At 44.7% G+C, this 26299-nt stretch overlaps 1 protein-coding gene across 4 annotated transcripts in view; it reads left to right on the top strand.

The window, feature by feature from the left end:
* The window catches only part of ITGA3 (integrin subunit alpha 3), a 155710-nt gene that overhangs the window by 119860 nt on the left and 9551 nt on the right, over positions 1-26299 (top strand). For all 4 annotated transcript variants that reach the window (XM_088443596.1, XM_088443595.1, XM_088443593.1 and 1 more), the window contains 7 exons: positions 8662-8739; positions 9326-9428; positions 9513-9689; positions 13124-13234; positions 15465-15578; positions 18285-18383; positions 22336-22461. In XM_088443596.1, the coding sequence (XP_088299722.1) occupies positions 8662-8739; positions 9326-9428; positions 9513-9689; positions 13124-13234; positions 15465-15578; positions 18285-18383; positions 22336-22461 (808 nt within the window). The remainder of the gene's footprint in view (positions 1-8661; positions 8740-9325; positions 9429-9512; positions 9690-13123; positions 13235-15464; positions 15579-18284; positions 18384-22335; positions 22462-26299) is intronic.

Below are 26299 nucleotides of genomic sequence, written 5' to 3' on the forward strand. Positions count from 1 at the left end.
TGAAGGAGCTAACGTTATCTGCTTTCTGCATGAAGGAGCTAACGTTATCTGCTCTCTGCATGAAGGAGCCAACGTTATCTGCTCTCTGCATGAAGGAGCTAACGTTATCTGCTCTCTGCATGAAGGAGCTAACTTTATCTGCTCTCCGTAGGAAAGAACTAACGTTATCTGCTCTCTGCATGAAGGAGCTAACTTTATCTGCTCTCCGTAGGAAAGAGCTAACGTTATCTGCTCTCTGTATGAAGGAGCTAACGCTATCTGCTCTCTGTATGAAGGAGCTAACGTTATCTGCTCTCTGCATGAAGGAGCTAACTTTATCTGCTCTCCATAGGAAAGAGCTAACGTTATCTGCTCTCTGTATGAAGGAGCTAACGCTATCTGCTCTCTGTATGAAGGAGATAACGTTATCTGCTCTCTGCATGAAGGCGCTAACGCTATCTGCTCTCCGTATGAAGGAGCTGTCATTATCTGCTCTCTGCATGAAGGAGCTAACGTTATCTGCTCTCCGTATGAAGGAGCTAACGTTATCTGTTCTCTGTATGAAGGCGCTAACGCTATCTGCTCTCCGTATGAAGGAGCTGTCGTTATCTGCTCTCTGCATGAAGGAGCTAACGTTATCTGCTCTCCGTATGAAGGAGCTGTCGTTAACTGCTCTCTGTATGAAGGCGCTAACATTATCTGCTCTCTGCATGAAGGAGCTAACGTTATCTGCTCTCTGCATGAAGGAGCTATCTTTACCTGCTCTCTGCATGAAGGCTGTAACATTATCTGCTCTCTGCATGAAGGAGCTAACTTTATCTGCACTCTGCATGAAGGAGCTAATGTTATCTGCTCTCTGCATGAAGGAGCTAATGTTATCTGCTCTCTGCATGAAGGAGCTAATGTTATCTGTTCTCTGCATGAAGGAGCTAATGTTATCTGCTCTCTGCATGAAGGAGATAATGTTATCTGCTCTCTGCATGAAGGAGCTAATGTTATCTGCTCTCTGCATGAAGGAGATGATGTTATCTGCTCTCTGCATGAAGGAGCTAATGTTATCTGCTCTCTGCATGAAGGAGCTAAGTTTATCTGCTCTCTGTATGAAGGCTGTAACATTATCTGCTCTCTGCATGAAGGAGCTAACGTTATCTGCTCTCTGCATGAAGGAGCTAATGTTATCTGCTCTCTGTATGAAGGAGCTAACGTTATCTGCTCTCTGCATGAAGGAGCTATCTTTACCTGCTCTCTGCATGAAGGCTGTAACATTATCTGCTCTCTGCATGAAGGAGATGATGTTATCTGCTCTCTGCATGAAGGAGCTAACGTTATCTGCTCTCTGCATGAAGGAGCTATCTTTACCTGCTCTCTGCATGAAGGCTGTAACATTATCTGCTCTCTGCATGAAGGAGCTAACTTTATCTGCTCTCCGTATGAAGGAGCTGTCGTTATCTGCTCTCTGCATGAAGGAGCTAACGTTATCTGCTCTCCGTATGAAGGAGCTGTCGTTAACTGCTCTCTGTATGAAGGCGCTAACATTATCTGCTCTCTGCATGAAGGAGCTAACGTTATCTGCTCTCTGCATGAAGGAGCTATCTTTACCTGCTCTCTGCATGAAGGCTGTAACATTATCTGCTCTCTGCATGAAGGAGCTAACTTTATCTGCACTCTGCATGAAGGAGCTAATGTTATCTGCTCTCTGCATGAAGGAGCTAATGTTATCTGCTCTCTGCATGAAGGAGCTAATGTTATCTGTTCTCTGCATGAAGGAGCTAATGTTATCTGCTCTCTGCATGAAGGAGATAATGTTATCTGCTCTCTGCATGAAGGAGCTAATGTTATCTGCTCTCTGCATGAAGGAGATGATGTTATCTGCTCTCTGCATGAAGGAGCTAATGTTATCTGCTCTCTGCATGAAGGAGCTAAGTTTATCTGCTCTCTGTATGAAGGCTGTAACATTATCTGCTCTCTGCATGAAGGAGCTAACGTTATCTGCTCTCTGCATGAAGGAGCTAATGTTATCTGCTCTCTGTATGAAGGAGCTAACGTTATCTGCTCTCCGTATGAAGGAGCTAACGTTATCTGTTCTCTGTATGAAGGCGCTAACACTATCTGCTCTCCGTATGAAGGAGCTGTCGTTATCTGCTCTCTGTATGAAGGCGCTAACGTTATCTGCTCTCTGCATGAAGGAGCTAACGTTATCTGCTTTCTGCATGAAGGAGCTAACGTTATCTGCTCTCTGCATGAAGGAGCCAACGTTATCTGCTCTCTGCATGAAGGAGCTAACGTTATCTGCTCTCTGCATGAAGGAGCTAACTTTATCTGCTCTCCGTAGGAAAGAACTAACGTTATCTGCTCTCTGCATGAAGGAGCTAACTTTATCTGCTCTCCGTAGGAAAGAGCTAACGTTATCTGCTCTCTGTATGAAGGAGCTAACGCTATCTGCTCTCTGTATGAAGGAGCTAACGTTATCTGCTCTCTGCATGAAGGAGCTAACTTTATCTGCTCTCCATAGGAAAGAGCTAACGTTATCTGCTCTCTGTATGAAGGAGCTAACGCTATCTGCTCTCTGTATGAAGGAGATAACGTTATCTGCTCTCTGCATGAAGGAGCTAACTTTATCTGCTCTCCGTAGGAAAGAGCTAACGTTATCTGCTCTCTGTATGAAGGAGCTAACGCTATCTGCTCTCTGTATGAAGGAGCTAACGTTATCTGCTCTCTGCATGAAGGAGCTAACTTTATCTGCTCTCCATAGGAAAGAGCTAACGTTATCTGCTCTCTGTATGAAGGAGCTAACGCTATCTGCTCTCTGTATGAAGGAGCTAACGTTATCTGCTCTCTGCATGAAGGAGCTAACTTTATCTGCTCTCCGTAGGAAAGAGCTAACGTTATCTGCTCTCTGTATGAAGGAGCTAACGCTATCTGCTCTCTGTATGAAGGAGCTAACGTTATCTGCTCTCTGCATGAAGGAGCTAACTTTATCTGCTCTCCGTAGGAAAGAGCTAACGTTATCTGCTCTCTGCATGAAGGAGCTAACGTTATCTGCTCTCTGCATGAAGAAGCTAACTTTATCTGCTCTCTGCATGAAGGAGCTAACGTTATCTGCTCTCTGTATGAAGGAGCTAACGTTATCTGCTCTCTGTATGAAGGAGATAATGTTATCTGCTCTCTGTATGAAGGAGCTATCTTTACCTGCTCTCTGCATGAAGGAGCTAACGTTATCTGCTCTCTACATGAAGGAGCTAACGTTATCTGCTCTCTGCATGAAGGAGCTAACGTTATCTGCTCTCCGTATGAAGGAGCTGTCGTTATCTGCTCTCTGCATGAAGGCGCTAACGTTATCTGCTCTCTGCATGAAGGCGCTAACGTTATCTGCTCTCTGCATGAAGGCGCTAACGTTATCTGCTCTCTGCATGAAGGAGCTAACGTTATCTGCTCTCTGCATGAAGGAGCTAACGTTATCTGCTCTCTGCATGAAGGAGCTAACGTTATCTGCTCTCTGCATGAAGGAGCTAAGGTTATCTGCTCTCTGCATGAAGGCGCTAATGTTATCTGCTCTCCGTATGAAGGAGCTAACGTTATCTGTTCTCTGTATGAAGGCGCTAACGCTATCTGCTCTCCGTATGAAGGAGCTGTCGTTATCTGCACTCTGTATGAAGGAGCTAACGTTATCTGCTCTGCATGAAGGAGCTAATGTTATCTGCTCTCTGCATGAAGGAGCTAACGTTATCTACTCTCTGCATGAAGGAGCTATCGTTATCTGCTCTCTGTATGAAGGAGCTGTTATCTGCACTCTGTATGGTAGAGCTAACGCTATCTGCTCTGTGTATGAAGGAGCTAATGTTATCTGCTCTCTGTATGAAGGAGCTAACGTTATCTGCTCTGTATGAAGGAGCTATCTGCTCTCTGTATGAAGGAGCTAACGTTATCTGCACTCTGTATGAAGGAGCTAACGCTATCTGCTCTCTGTATGAAGGAGCTAACGTTATCTGCTCTCTGTATGAAGGAGCTATCGTTATCTGCTCTCTGTATGAAGGAGCTAACACTATCTGCTCTCTGTATGAAGGAGCTAACGTTATCTGCTCTCTGCATGAAGGAGCTGTTATCTGCACTCTGTATGGTAGAGCTAACGCTATCTGCTCTGTGTATGAAGGAGCTAATGTTATCTGCTCTCTGTATGAAGGAGCTAACGTTATCTGCTCTGTATGAAGGAGCTATCTGCTCTCTGTATGAAGGAGCTAACGTTATCTGCACTCTGTATGAAGGAGCTAACGCTATCTGCTCTCTGTATGAAGGAGCTAACGTTATCTGCTCTCTGTATGAAGGAGCTATCGTTATCTGCTCTCTGTATGAAGGAGCTAACACTATCTGCTCTCTGTATGAAGGAGCTAACGTTATCTGCTCTCTGCATGAAGGAGCTGTTATCTGCACTCTGTATGGTAGAGCTAACGCTATCTGCTCTGTGTATGAAGGAGCTAATGTTATCTGCTCTCTGTATGAAGGAGCTAACGTTATCTGCTCTGTATGAAGGAGCTATCTGCTCTCTGTATGAAGGAGCTAACGTTATCTGCACTCTGTATGAAGGAGCTAACGCTATCTGCTCTGTGTATGAAGGAGCTAATGTTATCTGCTCTCTGTATGAAGGAGCTAACGTTATCTGCTCTGTATGAAGGAGCTATCTGCTCTCTGTATGAAGGAGCTAACGCTATCTGCTCTCTGTATGAAGGAGCTAACGTTATCTGCTCTCTGTATGAAGGAGCTATCGTTATCTGCTCTCTGTATGAAGGAGCTAACGCTATCTGCTCTCTGTATGAAGGAGCTAACGTTATCTGCTCTCTGCATGAAGGAGCTATCGTTATCTGCTCTCTGTATGAAGGAGCTAACGTTATCTGTTCTCTGTATGAAGGAGCTATCGTTATCTGCTCTCTGTATGAAGGAGCTAACGCTATCTGCTCTCTGTATGAAGGAGCTAACGCTATCTGCTCTCTGTATGAAGGAGCTGTTATCTGCACTCTGTATGGTAGAGCTAACGCTATCTGCTCTGTGTATGAAGGAGCTAATGTTATCTGCTCTCTGTATGAAGGAGCTAACGTTATCTGCTCTGTATGAAGGAGCTATCTGCTCTCTGTATGAAGGAGCTAACGTTATCTGCACTCTGTATGAAGGAGCTAACGCTATCTGCTCTCTGTATGAAGGAGCTAACGTTATCTGCTCTCTGTATGAAGGAGCTATCGTTATCTGCTCTCTGTATGAAGGAGCTAACACTATCTGCTCTCTGTATGAAGGAGCTAACGTTATCTGCTCTCTGCATGAAGGAGCTGTTATCTGCACTCTGTATGGTAGAGCTAACGCTATCTGCTCTGTGTATGAAGGAGCTAATGTTATCTGCTCTCTGTATGAAGGAGCTAACGTTATCTGCTCTGTATGAAGGAGCTATCTGCTCTCTGTATGAAGGAGCTAACGTTATCTGCACTCTGTATGAAGGAGCTAACGCTATCTGCTCTGTGTATGAAGGAGCTAATGTTATCTGCTCTCTGTATGAAGGAGCTAACGTTATCTGCTCTGTATGAAGGAGCTATCTGCTCTCTGTATGAAGGAGCTAACGCTATCTGCTCTCTGTATGAAGGAGCTAACGTTATCTGCTCTCTGTATGAAGGAGCTATCGTTATCTGCTCTCTGTATGAAGGAGCTAACGCTATCTGCTCTCTGTATGAAGGAGCTAACGTTATCTGCTCTCTGCATGAAGGAGCTATCGTTATCTGCTCTCTGTATGAAGGAGCTAACGTTATCTGTTCTCTGTATGAAGGAGCTATCGTTATCTGCTCTCTGTATGAAGGAGCTAACGCTATCTGCTCTCTGTATGAAGGAGCTAACGTTATCTGCTCTCTGTATGAAGGAGCTATCGTTATCTGCTCTCTGTATGAAGGAGCTAACGTTATCTGCTCTCTGTATGAAGGAGCTATCGTTATCTGCTCTCTGTATGAAGGAGCTAACGCTATCTGCTCTCTGTATGAAGGAGCTAACGTTATCTGCTCTGTATGAAGGAGGTATCTGCTCTCTGTATGAAGGAGCTAACGCTATCTGCTCTCCGTATGAAGGCGCTAACGCTATCTGCTCTCCGTATGAAGGAGCTGTCGTTATCTGCACTCTGTATGAAGGAGCTAACGTTATCTGCTCTGCATGAAGGAGCTAATGTTATCTGCTCTCTGCATGAAGGAGCTAACGTTATCTACTCTCTGCATGAAGGAGCTATCGTTATCTGCTCTCTGTATGAAGGAGCTGTTATCTGCACTCTGTATGGTAGAGCTAACGCTATCTGCTCTGTGTATGAAGGAGCTAATGTTATCTGCTCTCTGTATGAAGGAGCTAACGTTATCTGCTCTGTATGAAGGAGCTATCTGCTCTCTGTATGAAGGAGCTAACGTTATCTGCACTCTGTATGAAGGAGCTAACGCTATCTGCTCTCTGTATGAAGGAGCTAACGTTATCTGCTCTCTGTATGAAGGAGCTATCGTTATCTGCTCTCTGTATGAAGGAGCTAACACTATCTGCTCTCTGTATGAAGGAGCTAACGTTATCTGCTCTCTGCATGAAGGAGCTGTTATCTGCACTCTGTATGGTAGAGCTAACGCTATCTGCTCTGTGTATGAAGGAGCTAATGTTATCTGCTCTCTGTATGAAGGAGCTAACGTTATCTGCTCTGTATGAAGGAGCTATCTGCTCTCTGTATGAAGGAGCTAACGTTATCTGCACTCTGTATGAAGGAGCTAACGCTATCTGCTCTCTGTATGAAGGAGCTAACGTTATCTGCTCTCTGTATGAAGGAGCTATCGTTATCTGCTCTCTGTATGAAGGAGCTAACACTATCTGCTCTCTGTATGAAGGAGCTAACGTTATCTGCTCTCTGCATGAAGGAGCTGTTATCTGCACTCTGTATGGTAGAGCTAACGCTATCTGCTCTGTGTATGAAGGAGCTAATGTTATCTGCTCTCTGTATGAAGGAGCTAACGTTATCTGCTCTGTATGAAGGAGCTATCTGCTCTCTGTATGAAGGAGCTAACGTTATCTGCACTCTGTATGAAGGAGCTAACGCTATCTGCTCTGTGTATGAAGGAGCTAATGTTATCTGCTCTCTGTATGAAGGAGCTAACGTTATCTGCTCTGTATGAAGGAGCTATCTGCTCTCTGTATGAAGGAGCTAACGCTATCTGCTCTCTGTATGAAGGAGCTAACGTTATCTGCTCTCTGTATGAAGGAGCTATCGTTATCTGCTCTCTGTATGAAGGAGCTAACGCTATCTGCTCTCTGTATGAAGGAGCTAACGTTATCTGCTCTCTGCATGAAGGAGCTATCGTTATCTGCTCTCTGTATGAAGGAGCTAACGTTATCTGTTCTCTGTATGAAGGAGCTATCGTTATCTGCTCTCTGTATGAAGGAGCTAACGCTATCTGCTCTCTGTATGAAGGAGCTAACGCTATCTGCTCTCTGTATGAAGGAGCTGTTATCTGCACTCTGTATGGTAGAGCTAACGCTATCTGCTCTGTGTATGAAGGAGCTAATGTTATCTGCTCTCTGTATGAAGGAGCTAACGTTATCTGCTCTGTATGAAGGAGCTATCTGCTCTCTGTATGAAGGAGCTAACGTTATCTGCACTCTGTATGAAGGAGCTAACGCTATCTGCTCTCTGTATGAAGGAGCTAACGTTATCTGCTCTCTGTATGAAGGAGCTATCGTTATCTGCTCTCTGTATGAAGGAGCTAACACTATCTGCTCTCTGTATGAAGGAGCTAACGTTATCTGCTCTCTGCATGAAGGAGCTGTTATCTGCACTCTGTATGGTAGAGCTAACGCTATCTGCTCTGTGTATGAAGGAGCTAATGTTATCTGCTCTCTGTATGAAGGAGCTAACGTTATCTGCTCTGTATGAAGGAGCTATCTGCTCTCTGTATGAAGGAGCTAACGTTATCTGCACTCTGTATGAAGGAGCTAACGCTATCTGCTCTGTGTATGAAGGAGCTAATGTTATCTGCTCTCTGTATGAAGGAGCTAACGTTATCTGCTCTGTATGAAGGAGCTATCTGCTCTCTGTATGAAGGAGCTAACGCTATCTGCTCTCTGTATGAAGGAGCTAACGTTATCTGCTCTCTGTATGAAGGAGCTATCGTTATCTGCTCTCTGTATGAAGGAGCTAACGCTATCTGCTCTCTGTATGAAGGAGCTAACGTTATCTGCTCTCTGCATGAAGGAGCTATCGTTATCTGCTCTCTGTATGAAGGAGCTAACGTTATCTGTTCTCTGTATGAAGGAGCTATCGTTATCTGCTCTCTGTATGAAGGAGCTAACGCTATCTGCTCTCTGTATGAAGGAGCTAACGTTATCTGCTCTCTGTATGAAGGAGCTATCGTTATCTGCTCTCTGTATGAAGGAGCTAACGTTATCTGCTCTCTGTATGAAGGAGCTATCGTTATCTGCTCTCTGTATGAAGGAGCTAACGCTATCTGCTCTCTGTATGAAGGAGCTAACGTTATCTGCTCTGTATGAAGGAGGTATCTGCTCTCTGTATGAAGGAGCTAACGCTATCTGCTCTCCGTATGAAGGAGCTAACGCTATCTGCTCTGTGTATGAAGGAGCTAACGCTATCTGCTCTCTGTACAGTAGTTAATATTATCTGTGTTATTTTTGCAGATTGAGTAAACAAACAGACCTTCACAAGCAATATGCTGAACTATTGGTAGATTATACCCTACAGTCTTCATTATCTGTGTAAGTACTCCCCTAATTTATCTACACAACTTATAGATGGTGCCACATTGTGATACCAGGCAATTGAGCATCCGATACTGCAGTGTGTATAGCTGCAAAACGGGTCCTAAAGGATAAATAAACTCAACATGCAAATGGCTTTATTGAAAAACAGCTTCAGGTAATATATGTGTAAAGGTTCCAGTTGCTGTAGATATTTCAGCTAAAACTTTGATTGAGGAAAGAGATGATTTAATCACATACATCACACTTCCTATACTGTACAGTATGAATACTGAGGAGCATATTCCTGGACCTGTAATGGATGACAATGGACGACCGTGCTTGCACTCATACAGACTGTGGAATAATTGTTGGTACTAGAAACTGTTCTACTGTAATTTTTAAGAACAGCAGTCTCTAGAGTTTACTGTAGTGGTGACTGGTGTCGGGAATGTTTTCTTGGCACTCGTTAGGCCTCTTAATGCCGTCCGAGCTTTGTTTACCTTCCACGGGCTACTGGAGTATTGCTGTTGACCAGTGGCAAACAATTAGTCTAATGCGGTTACCCAGTCTTTTTGCTAATCTGTAATTATTGCACATCCAGGTCGCCTGTCAATCTACAGACCTACTTCAGTGGCCAAGTGATTGGAGAATCCGCCATGGTGACAGAACAGGATGTGGGAAGCTCTGTGACATTTAATTTTAAGGTAATGGAGGATAAATCAAGAAAAATTTACCAAATATCTAAAAGTGGAAATAGAGAATTAAGGAAGCAATAATTTTATCCGTAGGTGGACCTTTATGGTCAGCCTCTGAACACTTTGGGATCTCTTATCCTAGCTGTGGAATGGCCGTACGAAGTTGCAAATGGAAAGTGGCTGCTATATCCTACAGAAGTGCTGGTGAATACAGGGAACCTAACGAGGTGTCAGCCCCCTGGGAATGTAATGAACCCTTTAAACCTCACAGTAAGTTTGTCTTTTGCACAGTTTTTAGAATATGAGAATATATATTGGGGTATTTGAGACCACTGTTGTAAAGTAATCCTCCTGTGGAAATATTAAATTATATTGCTTTGATTTAATTGTGATTACAATCACACTCTTTCCCTACTGTTATAAGTGTTTTTCATAGTAGTGTGTATAAGGCCATGCGTAGGTGACTATATGATGTATAAATTGAATGCCAAACAACTTGAAAAGCCATCTTTTCAATTAAGGAGCCAGGGAAGGATTGCTTCCACCGATATCTAAATTATTAGGTAAAAAAATGCTTAGATTACATTATAGGTAACATGGCTCCCTGGTTCTTGGGGTTTGTCTACAATAACCTGGCCAGTTTTTATATGTATTTCTTGTCTCCATTACCCCGAGTTAGAGAACATGTTTTTTTTTGTTCCTTTTACACAGTGGAGTTAAGAACCACAGGGCTTGAAATCTTTTGTTATGTAGGCAGTTTTATGTTTTGTTCTCTCAAAAATATTTGGTGTACCAACATCACAACAAGAAGTAGTAACTCTAATAGCCTACAACAATCAGGCAATCATTAAAAAGACAAAACTAGGCCTATATCTTTTTCTGCTCCAGTCTCCACTCTCCCATTGTTCATTTTTAATCACTCTCCCGTATAAATATAAACTAATTATTCCACACAGCTTGTCCTTTTACTTTATTCTCTTACCTTCTCCACTGCTACATACCTCATTTACAGACAACCAGACTCCCTCTCTTACCAGTGCAGTTCTAAATTAAAGGGGAGACACTGGGGGCATGTGCCCCGGGTCCACCTCTCACAGGGCCATACAGTATCAGTGATAGCGCCGCAGCCAATCATTGCAGCAGTGACAAGCAGCCTGAGTGGGCTACATGTACTACACACATTGGCCAGGCAGGCTGCAGCGGAGGGGGGTGGGCATAGAGGTATGTGGGCAGCTGCTGCAACAGTGCAGACCCGCTCACTGATACTGACTGAGCCACAACTGTGAAGGAACAAGGGTGATGGAGGAGAGGATGTTACTGGAGTGTGAAGGAAGGAGGGTGATGGTAGGTGGATGATGATGGAGGAGATGATGTATCTGGGGTGTGAGGTAATGTGGAGGATGATGGAGGAGATGATGTATCTGGGGTGTGAGAGAATGTGGAGGATGATGGAGGAGATGATGTAGCTGGGGTGTGAGGGAATGTGGAGGATGATGGAGGAGATGATGTAGCTGGGGTGTGAGGGAATGTGGAGGATGATGATGGAGATGATGTAGCTGGGGTGTGAGGGAATGTGGAGGATGATGGAGATGTAGCTGGGGTGTGAGGGAATGTGGAGGATGATGGAGGAGATGTAGCTGGGGTGTGAGGGAAGGATGATAGTGATGGAGAAGAGGATGTGTCTGGTGTGTGAGGGAAGGAGCAGGATAGAAGAGGGAATGTGGCTGGGGTGTGATAGAAGGATGAGAGTAATAATAAGTATGATGTTGCATTGGTTTTGAGAGCTGCTGTTTTTGGGGTAGATAGGAGTGAGGCTCACGTTGCTGTAGGGTTGATTGTATTGTTAGAAGGGACACTGAGGGCCCGATTCTGAGTCACACACAATTCGCATGCAGTGCTGATGTTTATGTAGTTGAGCAGATGCAAATAATTGCTCAACTATGTAAACATCAGCACTGCATGCGGATTGTGTGTGAATCAGAATCGGGACCTCGGTGTCCCTTCTAACTAGGGATGTGCGCCGGACCATTTTTGCCGGATTTGGATTTGGTTCTAATTCGTCGTTTGGCTTTGGATTTGCCAAACTGCGGTGACTGGCTTTGGATTTGGATTTTTTTACAAAAATTGACAAAAAAAGCTAAAATCACATAAATCCTTTTTTTCTTATTAGAGTATCATTAACCTCAATAACATTATATTGTTTTCAACATTATTGCCCAAAGGTTGCAGTGAGCTGACTGCTTACTAAGCGACAAAGCAGTGGCGCAGTGGCACAGACACCACAATTTAAAGCACATCTATGAAACATTGCCACACAGCAGTGGCAGAAATGAAAAGTAGTGCACCCACCCAGTGGAGTACGGCCAGCAGAATCACAGTACTTGTTTACAAAGTGGGCTACGGCCCTAGGAGTCACAGTGCACAATCTTATTCACATTACACCGCACATAGTGCCCCTGATTCACATTACACCATAAAGTGTCTCTTATTTATGTTACAACACACAGTAGTGCCCCTTTTACACAATGCCCACAGTAGTGACCCTTTTACACAATGCCCACAGTAGTGACCCTTTTACACAATGCCCACAGTAGTAACCCTTATAAACAAATCCCACAGTAGTAATGCCCCTTATGCAATGCCCACAGTAGTAGTGCCACTTATACAATGCCCCCAGCAGTGGTGTCCCTTACACAATGGCCCCAGTAGTGGTGTCCCCTTAGTAGTAGGGCCCCCTATGCAGTGCCCCCAGTAGTATGCCCCCCAGTAGTAGTGCCCCCAGTAGCAGTGCTCCCATTAACATGCCCCCAGTAGTAGTGCCCCCATTAACATGCCCCCAGTAGTGGTATGCCCCCCCTTAGCAGGCCCCCAGTAGTGGTATGCCCCCCTTAGCAGGCCCCCAGTAGTAGTAGTGCCCTCATTAATATGCCCCCAGTAGTAGTGTCCCCATTACCTTGCCCCCAGTAGTAGTATGCCCCCCCTTAGCATGCCCCCAGTAGTAGTGCCCCCATTAATGGTATGCTCCCCCTTAGCAGGCCCCCAGAGGTAGTAGTGCCCCCCCTTAGCAGGCCCCCAGTAGTAGTAGTGCCCCCATTAACATGCCCCCAGCAGTAGTAGTGCCCCCCCTTAGCAGGCCCCCAGTAGTAGTAGTGCCCCCCCTTAGCAGGCCCCCAGTAGTAGTAGTGCCCCCATTAGCAGGCCCCCAGCAGTAGTATGCCCCCCTTAGCAGGCCCCCAGTAGTAGTATGCCCCCCATTAGCAGGCCCCCACTTAGTAGGCCCCCAGTAGTAGTATGCCCCCTAGTAATGCCCCCTTACACACACACATAAAATAAGAAAAACTTACCTGAATCCCCGCTCCTGCCGCCGTCCGCGCTGCTCTGCTGTAAAACGCGTGGAGGGAGCTGGAAGACTGAGCTCATGAGTGAGCTCCAACCGGCTCCCTCCGTGTAGCAGCCAATGAGAGTCTGTGTGACTCTCATAGGCTGCTATTACAAACACACAGCTGCCACTGGTTATCACAGCGGTCTGCCCTACACTAGAAGAGCCCTGACCTGGGGTACTTGGGGTATATTTACATGACAATACAGGTGTAAGCCTTCAGAATACTTGATTTTTATTTATTTTGAATGTTTTCTGTGTTCACATCACAGCTGGAGGACATAACTGCATTCATCTTAGCAAATTCATTTTTCATGTCTCTTAGCTGTCCAATGGAAGAAGAAGGAGAGAAGTTGGGGAATTGCCAGATGTTCAGACTTTGCCAGATGTTCAGACTTTGCCAGCTGTTAAAAGAGAAAAACCCAATACCTCATTGGTAAGAGCCCACTCAGAGTTAGTGATATTGTTATATGAGAAGGACAAACTCCATAACTAAGAACTTCTTTATTGTTTCTACAGAAAGGGAAAACATGCTTCTTAGGGATGGCCATCGAACAGTTAGCAACCATCAATGGTTTTGCCAGTGATGGTCATGGTCATAGGTTTATCCATCGATGGCGAAAGTGTGATGGTTCTCCACCATCAATGTTAGGCACTAAGTAATGTTTTTTTTTTCTTCCACAGGGATCATGGACTTAGGGCCTGATTCAGACCCACTCGCAAGCGGCTGTCCGCTCGCAAGTGGGTCGATGTTGTGCACTGCGCATGCGCACGACTGCGGGAGCTCCGTCGTGCGCATGCGCCAGACGCGATGAGCGAAGGACTTTCCTTCGCTCGTTTGTCTGATCAAAGGGGGCGTGCTGTCGATGTTGATTGACAGCACGCCCCCTTTGGTGGGCGTGCCGGGGGCGTGCCTCCCTGACGGGGGCGTTCCCAAGGGAACGCCTACCGTCAGAAGCCGGCCCACTGACATCACTAGTGATGTCAGTGGGAGTGATTTTGGCTCTGATAGAGCCAAAATCACTCCGGGCCTTGCGGTTGAAAACCTCAACCGCAGGCTCCGGCACGCAGTGGCGATGGTCGCGATGGTCAAGACCATCGCGGCCATCAACCTGCACGCTCGTATATGCTGTGGGTGGTGACCCACAGCTATACGAGTGTCCAGGAGGACGCTCCATAATTATGGAGGCCGGCCCTCATTCAGAGCGTGCGCTCTGCTCAGAGCGTACGGCTCCGAATGAGGGCCTTAGACTGGGTCCTTTCCAGATTGGCCAGCTGCTTAGCCCTTCAGTGGCCATAAGAATAACACACAAAGAGGGAAAAGAATAATAAGTTGTTGGGGCACTCTTAAAGCTCTGCATAGTATAAGAGTTAACTTTTAAAATAATTTGCATATATATATATATATATGTATATATGTGTGTATATATATTAAAATCAGAGGATTTTACGAGCCACATAGACAATAACGACAAACATAAACAAATTATAAGGCCAGGAATAGTATCAGTTGTATTGTTATAGTTGCCAATGCCTCTGGCAGCCTATCACACTTACCCAAAACTGTCTGGGGGAGTAATATTGTCTTTATCTTCCTGACCTGCACATAAATAGGTAATATTTAATATGGCAAAATATTGTATAGGTAATTTAAAAGAATCATATTGTATAAATTGGAAAAAATAGAAAATAAAATGATACCACAAATAATAGTATACCATCCAAAATACTTAATCATAACATATATAATCTTGCATTGTTAATATAACCTAGCAATAAAATCATAGATGGTAACCAGCTAAATGTGTAGACCGCACTGTGTATGTTGAAGATAAGTTAAAGTGGGAAGAGTAATCTAGTCTAAAGCTGGGTACACACTAGGAAGACAGATCGGCCACCGGGCCGATCTGCTGTCCTATCTGATGATTGGCAAGTGTGTATGCACTTACCAATCATTGGCCCGATGCATCGTGACTAACGTCACAACTGAGTGAGCATTTACATGTACCCGCACAGTTCAGTTGTCAATCACTGGTGGCCTCTGCAGCAAGTGTACCGGCAGTCTGCTGACCGAACGAACACACAGTATGATGCACCAATATATCTGCAAATATATTGGGTATCGGCTGTGCTGCACAGCCGACGCGATATGTCTGTGAACTATGTCATTCACAGACATATCGCTGGTACACACGACGTGCCCACAAGACGTGCCACGATTAGGCCGATATGTTGGCCACTGTGTACCCAACATAAGGTTGCAGAGATTCTGCTTTCACTCATTTGCCTCAGGGCATTGGATGAGGGATGAGAGCACTTCCTTCACCTGTGACATTCGAATACGAGAGGGATAGTCTGTATCTACTGTCAGCCAGGGTAAAATGATACCTAATAGAAAGAGTTGCCCTGTTTCATTGCTGATATGAGAGTACAGTAATAGAGACTGAAAAAGGTTGGTACTTGTAAGTGAAGTGCAGCCACTTGAGCTGGTAGTGTGGTATCAGTAGGGTCCTTGCGTGAAGCTGCTGGTGTTAACAAGATGCTGCAATGACACATTGCTGGCGTCACCAACAATTAAATCAACACTGTGTCCTAGTGTGGTTGCCATAGTAATTATTCCTCACTGACTTTAGCCCTTACATTATTTAAATGCCCTTTGTTTGCAGAAATGTGGAGGAGGGGGTGCAAACTGTGTGCGCTTCCTGTGCCCTCTGGATGACATGAAGTTGTCGGCCACCGTCACTGTGTTTGGAAGAGTCTGGAACAGCACATTCCTGGAGGTGAGGGAGATTTCTGATTTATTTTATGGTGACAATTCTATTTGTTTCTCAGTAAGACCAAATTTCCACATGTATATTGTAGCCACTTCTCGCTCACCGTGTGCCTGTTGCCTAGGCCTAATGGCAGTGATCTTATGGACTAACAGAAATATTTATGAGAATACAACCTAACAGATCAAAGGATGAAGTGACACCATTGAGGCACTTTGGGCCTGATTCCGAGTTGTATGCTATACCGATATTCACATAAATGGTCAATGTTTTTTTAAATGCGCATGCATCAAAGTCAGGAAGATGTTGCACAGTGCAAGCGCCAAACGGTTTCTGCCTACAAAGTCGCAGTATCGATTGGGACTCACAGATTCAGAAATGGATTGAAAATGTAATGCACTTTCCTGGGTGGTGGCTATTCAGACGGAGATGTACCGTCGTATGGGAGTGTCATGTGATTGTCATGCTCACCTTGCAGAAGTTGTGGCGGACTCGGGATGATTCAGCCTCAGACGGATATGCTATTGCAGCAGCTGACATGTTAGCAGCTGCGATAGCTGTAATATGTTAATGTAGCAGGAAGCGTCACACCTCCTGCATGCATTACTGATCCAAGCATCCGATCATTTGTGTGTCCATCGGCCATGGGGTCACTAAAGCCAGCAATTGCAGATGCTCAAAAGAGGCCAGGAAATATCTGTCAGCCGCCAGAGATCCTGGCCTCTCCACAGCCCCATTTTCCGGAATTGGCAAGGCCAGGGGCTGCGCCCACAAATGCAGTTTCCTGATCTCGAGAGCCGGCCAGCCTGCGTAAGCTGAGGCTTACTCAGCTGCCCGACGCCGTCCACCATGTTATACCAGCCTGCGACCTTGGTCGCATAGCTGGGATCACAAATGCAGCAGGGGGGTGTCATACACCTCTTGCTGAATTTGCATATTTTCAAGGACAGAATTGCAAAGCTGCTTGCGTGCAGCTCTGAAATTCCATCCTGTGCTGAATCACCCCCTATATCCTCTGTTCAAAAAGTGCACACTACATTTCATTCTCCTAAAATACTGCTTGGTGTATCCTCATATAAATCATATATTAATAATGAGAGTGATTTGACAATAGTAATGTATTTACAGATGTGTCCTCATACACATAGCCTCAATACGCCAGGTGGCGCGAGACGACTGGCGAGAGTGAATTGCCAGGTCCCATGTGACTCAGCTAGTGCCAGGCGTATTTGTCACCCGAAAATGCATCTTATGTGATGTGACTAGGAAGCACCAGGAGAATGTGCTTATTAATTTGATATGCGACACTTGTATAGTTGTGTGCGATTGAGTCTGTATACGAAACTAAACGGGACTTAGCATAGAAAGACGCTGCAGCCGCTGCATGGTAGCATTTCATACAGATTCCGACAGACGCACACAGATATAAAAGTGACACATAGCAAATTAATCAGCAAAGTCTGCTGGTGCGTCCTAGATGCGTCACATTGCGACTAAGACACAATTTTAGGCGAAAAAGATGCCCGGCACTAGCAGTCGCATGGGACCTGGAACGCCAATAGGGGCTGTTTGGCGTGACTGCAGCAACATGTGTGAAGATATATCTGTATTACGTCTTTGTTGAATGTTTATATTACATCGTTATTTTTTTCTATTACAAGTGATCTTGACATGTACAGTATATAAAGTTCATTTTACAGGGAGGATAATGCTTTAAACGCCCATCTAAATGCACTTCAAATATCATTCAATTTCATCTCGTTGCAAGCAGCTACATCGCTAAGAGCCCTAATTTTCATTGCTCTTTAAAGCAGAATAATACATTTTGCACCCCATAGATGCTGTCTTGGAACACAAACCTATACTGTATGTCTCCCAAACAACTGGATACATTTGTGCAAAAATAAGTAACAAAAGAGACTTTTATTATTGTAAGTGACCATTTCCTTCTCTTTCTCCAATATTTCTTGTCTTATGATCAGTGGCGATTGCAGGGTGGGGGCTGCAGCCCTTACCAAAACTAACGGGGGGGGGGGGGGGGTCGGTTTAAACTATAAAATTAAGTCTACTTCAAACACTGCTGCCGGGGAACGATCATTAAGCTCACTGGAATGGATCAGCTGGGTGTTTGACAGGCATGACGGATTAGTGTGCCCCCAGACTCCTGTGTCAGCTAGCTCCCATTGGCCAAAACTAGCCAATAGGACCTAGCTGACTCAGGAGTTTGGGAGTGGGCTAATCCACTGCGCCTGTCAATCACACAGAGACCCAGCTAATCCTTCCCCAATTAATTTAATGATCGTTCCCCGGCAGCAGTGTTTGGAGCAGACTCAATGTTATTGTTTATACGGAACCCCTCCTTGGCCGTTTTGGTAAGTACTGCAGCCCCCACCCTGCGACCGCCACTGCTTATGATCATACTTACCTACCCTTCCAGAATGTCCAGAAAACGCCATGATTTTGGTGGCGGTCCAAGACTCTGAGGTTTGATGCCCAATTTATGTTGAATCGCGTCATTGTGGCCTTGTCCACCACTTCACAATGTCCCAAATGGCGTCTTTAAATGATGACGTGTTCTCAGCACAACTTGTCTGCCCCCCACATCTCCCACCTTGCTGCTCCTCTCTGGACGGGGCAGAAATAATATCATTTATACATGTTTATGTGTTCTGCAATGCTGTACTGAAACTCTATCACTGCTTCTATTCCCTTTAGGATTACAGACACATTGACAGAGTGTGGGTGGAAGGATCAGCAGAGCTTTATCTAAAAACTGATATTGATTCTATAAACATGCAGAGTCACCATGTAACAGTATGTATCACTGTATAAAGTGCAAATAACGTTAATATACATATAAACTCCTTTAACTAATATCTAATATCACTGCTTATAATTGGGGAGTTCTGATAAAATCATTCCAGTGCTCATTATCAAAATGTATATACATAATGAATAATGCAATCCCTACTGTAACTTATGATGGAAATTAGAAATCCGCCTCAACTTTCACCATTTTGCTTTTATACGTTCTTCTAATATCCATATATAACTTTGAGATTATCCTATTAAATCTTTGTAAAAGCATATAGATCTTAATATCAGTCCATGCAGCTATAATTTCCTATGAACAAATTTCCTAGCATAGAATGGATTAGTCGCTAAATGAATTCCTTCATAAAGCAAGTACTGCAAAGGGTTTCAGTCATAGAGCAGATAAATCCTTGCAATTGCCATAGGTCAGGTATTTTGCAATCTATGGAGCTAGGCTCAGTGTGGTATAAAAAGTTGACATTTACAATGTTGACATTAACATAATGTCGACATTTGATACGTTTTCCATAAGGGACGTTAACTAATCGTAACCTTAACTGCAGACTAACCCTAAACTTAACCCTAAAAATTGTAAAAAATCGGGTGTTGACATTGGTATGCATTCAGCATCCTGTAAGTAACGGGGTGGGGGGTGAGGGCTAGGTTTAGGGGTTAGGCAGTAGGGAGAGGGTTAGGAACTAAGGGGGAGGGTTAGGTTTAGGGCACGGGGAGGTGGAGGTTAGGTTTAGGCTTTAGGGGGGGAGGTTTGGTTCAGGCACCAGGGAGGGAGGGTTAGGGTAGGGAGAGGGTTAGCATACCGATCACCAAGTGTTGGTATGTTAACCCTGTCGGTATCCAGGCGTCTGGACTCTGACCACCTGGATCACATCTGTCGGTATTACATCCGTCGACATTGTGTCTGTTGACATTCACAATGTCATCATTGTGTCAATGTCGACATGTTCATGCCCCCTTCCATGTCGAGATTCTGAATGTATACCGGCTAGGCCAGTAATGAATATTTTGACATACATGAGTTAAAGCCTCATTCCTGTGTACGAGTTCCTATTAGGACACAGAGTTTGAATATGTGGGCCTTGATGCAGATATATATTGCATATTTTCTCGCTGCGCCTGCTCCATAGCTAGGCACTTATTAGCAGAGTTTTCCTCAAGTTAGTTGCATCTCCACTTATGGCTGACGGTGTGTAACTGGGTGGAAACAGGGCATTCACAGGGCACATGTAGTGAAGTTCACTGAGTGTGTCGTCAGAATTGCGGGCTGTGCAAAGTTGTGCTTAAGCATAATTACCCCTTAGCTCCAAACAACCATTGATATATTCACATATTTTTACATTTGTTTTTCATTCTGGTGATGGGTGTTAATAGCGATCATTGCTGAGCAAAAGAAACTTGGGATCTACCCAAGTCTCAATATAACCTACAATTAGTGGCTGTCACTGGAACAAAGAAGCAGGTCTTTCACCTGCAATATACATCCATTTGTCTAGGGAGATAACGCATGTGGGTCCTTATCTAGACTCGCAGTGGTGTCAAACTCGAGCCATTCAGCTGCAGTGGGACTACACATCCCAGCATGCACTGCCATCGGTCTGCTCTTAGGACATGCTAAAACTGTGGCAGGGCATACTGGGATATGTAGTCCTATTGCAGCTGGATGGCCACAAGTTTGACACCTGAGTGTTTGGAGCAGGGCCACAGGAGACATGGTGGCTAACTATACTCAAACAAAACACTTTAACAAAATAACATTACACTAAGACCAACATAAAAAAAAAATCAAAATATCTGTGATTGGGATAAAGATTTACTAGTTTTAAACTAGAAAAAAATTGGTCTGGGTTTCAATATAAAGGTTTTATTCACAATAAAAGAGTGAGCATGCTCATCACATTAGTGACATGCAAAACACATCTGGGACTGTGGCTACATTTGTAACAACTCAGGGCAGTATTATCGAGTCAAACAATTTAATACTCTCCAGTATTATAGAAGCAAACTTTTCACACCCTCCAGACTGGGTTGGATTAAGGGCAGGGACTGGCTGGCAGCTTTTAGCCTGGGGGGGCAAGCACACGGCACTGGCCCATGAGCAGCCTACCTCTCTCGGTGCCCGTAGGCAGTGCTACCTGAATTTTTAAGTGGGGGTATAGAAAATGTCAGTGGAACCACCCTCCCTAACTTTAGGGATTTCGATAATGGGAATTAGCCTCTGCTTCCATCTCAACCCCCTGCACTCTCACTGCCTATGTCCCTCTCCTACAGCCTGCACTCTCACTGACTACTGTACATCCCACTCTCACCGCCTGCACCTCAGTGTTCACCTCACCCCCATTACCTCTCAGTCCACCTGTGCTTACAGAGACCGGCTGCATCTCTTCCTCCCCTTCCCCTGGCTGGCAGTGGGCTCGATGTGGGCAGCTCGGCACCAAGCAGGAGCACTTCTTCTCCCTGTCCCATGGCAGTGAGCTCGCCGCGGCGGCTTGGAACAAAGCAAGGACACACACACATCTTTGATCTGCGCTGGGACAGAGTATCGGGTCCCAACGCCAGGGCATGGAGGGAAATGCGCTGATGTGGCAGCAGTTTAAACTTTGCGCCGGCTGTGAACTAATCATGGTGCGGACCGGTAGCCAATCAAAAGCAGCCACAACTGCTTCTGATTGGCTGCAGGACTACAAGCCGTGACTGGCTAGCGTCCGGTGCCAAATTTAAAGGGCCATCGTTGATTCCTCTTTTTTATTGGCCGCTGGTCCGTGGGTGGTTCACGGGCGGCAACAACTATAAACTGCAGTGCTGCTGCATCCGATCTGGCGTTAGGCCTGATGCGCAGTCAAGCCAGCGCTGATCAGAGATGTGTTTCCCCAGCTGGACACATCTCCAAATAATGCTGCCAGCCCAAATCATCAATAGTGCACCGGCCTGTCGGGTACATGACCCCCTGCCCCCTGGTCCAGCCCGCCCCTGATTTAGGGCCACATGGGCCTGGGGCTGAAAATGTTGAAGGACCTATTGTGAGAAGCAGATGAGGTGTGACCAGTGCTATGTGGGTGTGTGTACACCCCCTACACTATCAGCCCCAATGACTCCACGAATACATAATAGTATAAAAATTGCATAATTTTGTGAGGCAAATAGAAATACAATTTCAATACTTATGATTTATGGCTGACCGTGTGGCTAACTGGCAGCTGGTCATCATGCTGCCATGATGATGGGCCTATTTTTATGTGGATGCCTGTGGCTGTAGTCCCATCTGCCCTGTTGTTAATCTGGCCCATCTGCCCCGATGTTAATCTAGAGTTAACAAATATTCAGCTGAAAATGGCAAAAAAAATACCACTCTGTCCTCCATTGTTTACAAATTCAAACCTATACGTAAGGAGGTTACATGTTTTATACTGTGAATAAATACGTTATGCTGATTCACAGTGCTTCTGTTTTACCATGAGATTGCATTAGACCTCAAGTGGTTGGTGTCTACCTGTGAAACAGCAATTTTCAAGCAAAGTACTGCTGGGTACAATTGATCGGCCAATATATCGGGTGCCCGTCAGCCAGTGTGTACCAGTGATATGTCAGTGAATGATACAGTTCACAGACATATCGCGTCGGCTCTGCTGCACAGCCGATGCACAATATATCTGCTGACCGCCTGTGCACTTGTTGCAGAGGCCGCGGGGAGGCAGCGCGACACCCCCCCCCCCCCGGCCAGTGGGACCCGCGGCCAGAAGACAGTTGATGATTGTTCAGTGTGTATGAACAACCATCATCTGCAGATATAGTACTGTATCTGTTAAGTGTGTACCCAGCTTAAAGCTCCTTTTGAGTACTATACATAATTTAAGCAGATTTCACAAAAAATCCAAATTTTAATTTGTGTTTTCCTTTTTCTCTCTCTCTCACCTCCCTGCTTATTTTCTGGGTTTAGTTTTCAGTCTCTATAGACTCCGAGCTGGTGGAGCTACCTCCAGCTGAACTCCCTCTTTGGGTGATCATCGTTTCTGTAGGATCTGGAATCCTGCTTTTGGGTCTTATCATTCTTCTCCTGTGGAAGGTAAGGACTGGTAATAATCATCTGGGCCATCTAATGATTTTATTCTCAACTACAGTACCTACTTACCATCTCTCCTAGGCCCATTTACTAATTCTATTATAGAAAAAGTAGTATTGAAACATGAACTATATACTTAAATTAGTGGAATTAGCTATTGATGAAGTAGATCCCACACTTATGAAAAAATTGCTATGTGCAGTATAGTGACCCATCTCAAGAACCAGCTTCATAGATGGATGCTTTTATGTGATATCAGGTTATGAAACAGCAGCTGTAGTGTGATAGCCTGTAGGGACTGTGCGCTGATGCTGGCTAGATGGTGACTTAGCATCAATAAGATTTTATGATGTATTATCTTGTATTAGTGATCAAGAAATACATTTGTAAGTAATTATACTGTGTTCTTCCTTTAAGAAATAAAATAAACTATAATGTATATTTGTGTTACTTATCCAATTTATTTTCCTACAGTTTGGACATATTTATTTTTTATTCCTGCTTGACCTATTATACCTTGCTTGCTTATATTTTGATAACGGAAGAGAGAAAATTAGAGTTTCTTCACTGCACAGGAGCCCTTGGTGGAAGTATTTTTGTTCATACAAATTTGTACTTTCAGTTCGAAGGAATTGCTTATCCCTATTTTTATGTTCCCAAATATAGCTTTTATTATTTTTTTATAAAATATTCAAATATGATAAAAGCAATACAGCTATATATTAAAAGAGTGAGTGCAAGAAGTAAAGATAGTAATATATATAAATAAATTAAACAAATGCCAGCAGACAGCACTTTTATTGAGACTGGATTCAATTAGCTGCAGTAATTAACCACGGACCAATGCAGTGGCCGGGGCTATTCAATTCTAGCCCAAGGCACTGAGCCTGAGCGAGGCTTAAACAGAAATCTGCGGTAATTGTCTTTATAACGGGTGCCGCAAACGTGTTAACCCATAGTTTCTGGTACTTATCCCGGAATCTATGGGTTAACGCACGTTAGCCACAGATTTACTGCATGAGAAATAGGATTTCTAATTGAATAGCCTCAGGCATAAAAGTCTGAGGCTACTAGCACCTTTCCTCACGTGGTTAATTACCGCAGCTATTTGAATCCGGCCCCTAATATTGAATTGGGAATGTTAGTCTCTTACATCTGAAGTGCATTTTGTGCTTTGTATATCACTCTGCCAGACCTGAGACGGCTAGTACAGTAACACATATGAATATAAAGAAATATAATAGTAGTACACCGGCGCTAATTAATAAAGATAAAAATAAACATCACTTCCCTCAGATGATGGTTGCCCTTCTTCTCTTCCAACACCAATTAAGGGGGAAAAGTTGGCATAGAAAAACCAACAAAACACAAATGATCCTCGTGTATTACTGAGAGATTTTTTATGATTTTATAATTGTCAGGAGAGTTTCGTCTATTCACATATATTCAAATATCTAATATATCCCAGACACTGGACTGCCTTCACCAGTATCTGGGATAAAGGCAGTCCAGTGTCTGTGAAGGCAGTCCTGTGTCTGGGATAAATGAGAACCCTACCAGGGAAAAGGGAGAACATTTGGAAACGGGGCCCTGTTTTTGTCCTATTCAACATCTTAGCATCTCCCCTATCTAGGTAGGAGTTTATCCTATATGCTTTTACTTTATTACCTTTTGGAAGATTTGTTGTATCAGAATAAAAAAGCTATGTAAACTTTTCTCCTGACTTCGACATCCATAATTGGTGGGGAGACCAAGTCTGGGGATCCTAACATTAAAAGGAGGAAATAAGGAGACAGTTTGGGACTATGAAAGACCCAACTGATGTGCCTATTATACTCCTAAGATTTGTGAGTATAAAACTGTGGGGACATTCCCCGAATTTACCTACGTTTGGTGGAGGTGATATCATATTAATGTAAACAAGGATGTTTATTGATGTGCTTTGATATTAAATCACAAAGTGTGAGTGTTTTGAGTGGGGGGCATCCCCAAAAAAATCAGAGTTCTTGAATATATGAGAATAGACGACACTCTCCTGACAATTATAAAATCATAAAAAATCACTCAGTAATACACGAGTATAATTTGAGTTTTGTTGTTTTTTCTGTTTTCAAATATGCCAACGTTTCCCCCTTAATTGGTGTTGGAAGAGAAGGAGGGCAACCATCATCTGAGGGAAGTGATATTCATTTTTATCTTTATTAATTAGCGCCGGTGTACTACTATAAGCAAAATATTTGTTTATATTTATGTGATTTGTGTGAGAAACGGGTGTTGTCCCATTTGGTTTTTAGTTGAACATAGGCAGCTTAGACTGCGCACTAGAAGAGCACCTATTTTTTTCACTACAGTAACACATATGGCATTCTAAAGGGTTGTTTCTTCTGTGCCGCCTGATAATACAAAGTGTACTTCAGATACATAAAAAAATCATAGCACAATTACCACATCATTTTTTAAACTATTAGAAAAATAATTACATAACAGTCAAAACTATTTCTCTTTGATCGGCATTGCAAAAAAGTTTGTTACCTCATATACTGAGGACAACTCCACTCACTAATCCACTGTCCTCTGAGATACAAAGTATATACAGGACACATGCCAGCAGCATTGTAACCATCCGTGTTAGTATTTACACATTTCTACTTCAGGGTCCATAGGGGGTCCACAGGGTTGACCTTGGGATATAGCTGGATCTGGATCCATGGGCACCACGCAGTTAAAGCTTTAGCTGCTCCCAGGATGCACTTGGGTCCGTCCTCCTCTATACCCCGCCCCCGGCCACAGCACCTCAGTTTGAGTTGGTGCCCGGCCGGAGTTGGGTCACCTGCGCAGGGGGGCTGCAGGAGCAGCCCCCAAAAGCTTTCTATTTTTATTTTAAAAAAAAAAAGAGCCTGTTAGATTTTTATTTTAAAACAGAGGCTCTAGTGTGGCAGCGACGGGCTGTCTATGCAGACGCCCACGCTGCCGCTCTCCTTCCCCGCTGGCGCCGCAACGCCAGTACTGCACTGGGGATCGCCACGATCCCCAGTGCAGTACTGGCGTCGCGGCGCCAGCGGGGAAGGAGAGCGGCAGCGTGGGCGTCTGCATAGACAGCCCGTCGCTGCCACACTAGAGCCTCTGTTTTAAAACAAAAATCTAACAGGCTCTTTTTTTTTTTTAAATAAAAATAGAAAGCTTTTGGGGGCTGCTCCTGCAGCCCCCCTGCGCAGGTGACCCGACTCCGGCCGGGTACCAACTCAAACTGAGGTACTAGCCGGACTCTGGGTCCCTCCCTGGACTGCTGCCAGAGTCGCCGGGGACAAGGTAAGCCGCGAGTCGCCGATTAGCGGCGGCTCGCAGGTTTTGCCTGCAGATGCAGTCCTTTGCCCCCGGTCCTAGGGGACAGACCGGGGGCCGCTAGCGGTGGCGGCGGGCTCCCCCTCTGAGGAGGAATAACCCGTGGGACCACTAGACCACCAGGGATATATGGCAAGCGGGATGCCGGCAAGCCCTGGGGTTAATATGCTAGCCAGGGGAGGAAGCCTTCCCTGTTTAGCGGCTCCTCCCCTCAGCTCAGCGCGCCTTTCAGCACGGAGTCTGGCGTCGCTGAGCTGCAGCTACTCGGCCACTCCTCCTCTGAGGTCTCCAGCAGCCATTTTCTCACAGTGGCAGCGCAAATCTTCAGGGAGCACGCAGACCGGTCCCCCTGTGTACCTCTCCCCTGATTAAGGACAGCGTACACAGCACTATAGCCCTCCCAGACACTGAATCTGGGCAGGTTGATTGTAGTGGAAAGGTGCAGTGAGTATATCTTCCTGCATGGTATGTGACTTTTGCTAGTGCTGCCTGTCTGTGC

The sequence above is a fragment of the Taudactylus pleione genome, unplaced genomic scaffold, assembly GCF_031769625.1.
Source record: "Taudactylus pleione unplaced genomic scaffold, aTauple2 ptg000331l, whole genome shotgun sequence".
In the NCBI taxonomy this organism is placed as follows: Eukaryota; Metazoa; Chordata; class Amphibia; order Anura; family Myobatrachidae; genus Taudactylus; species Taudactylus pleione.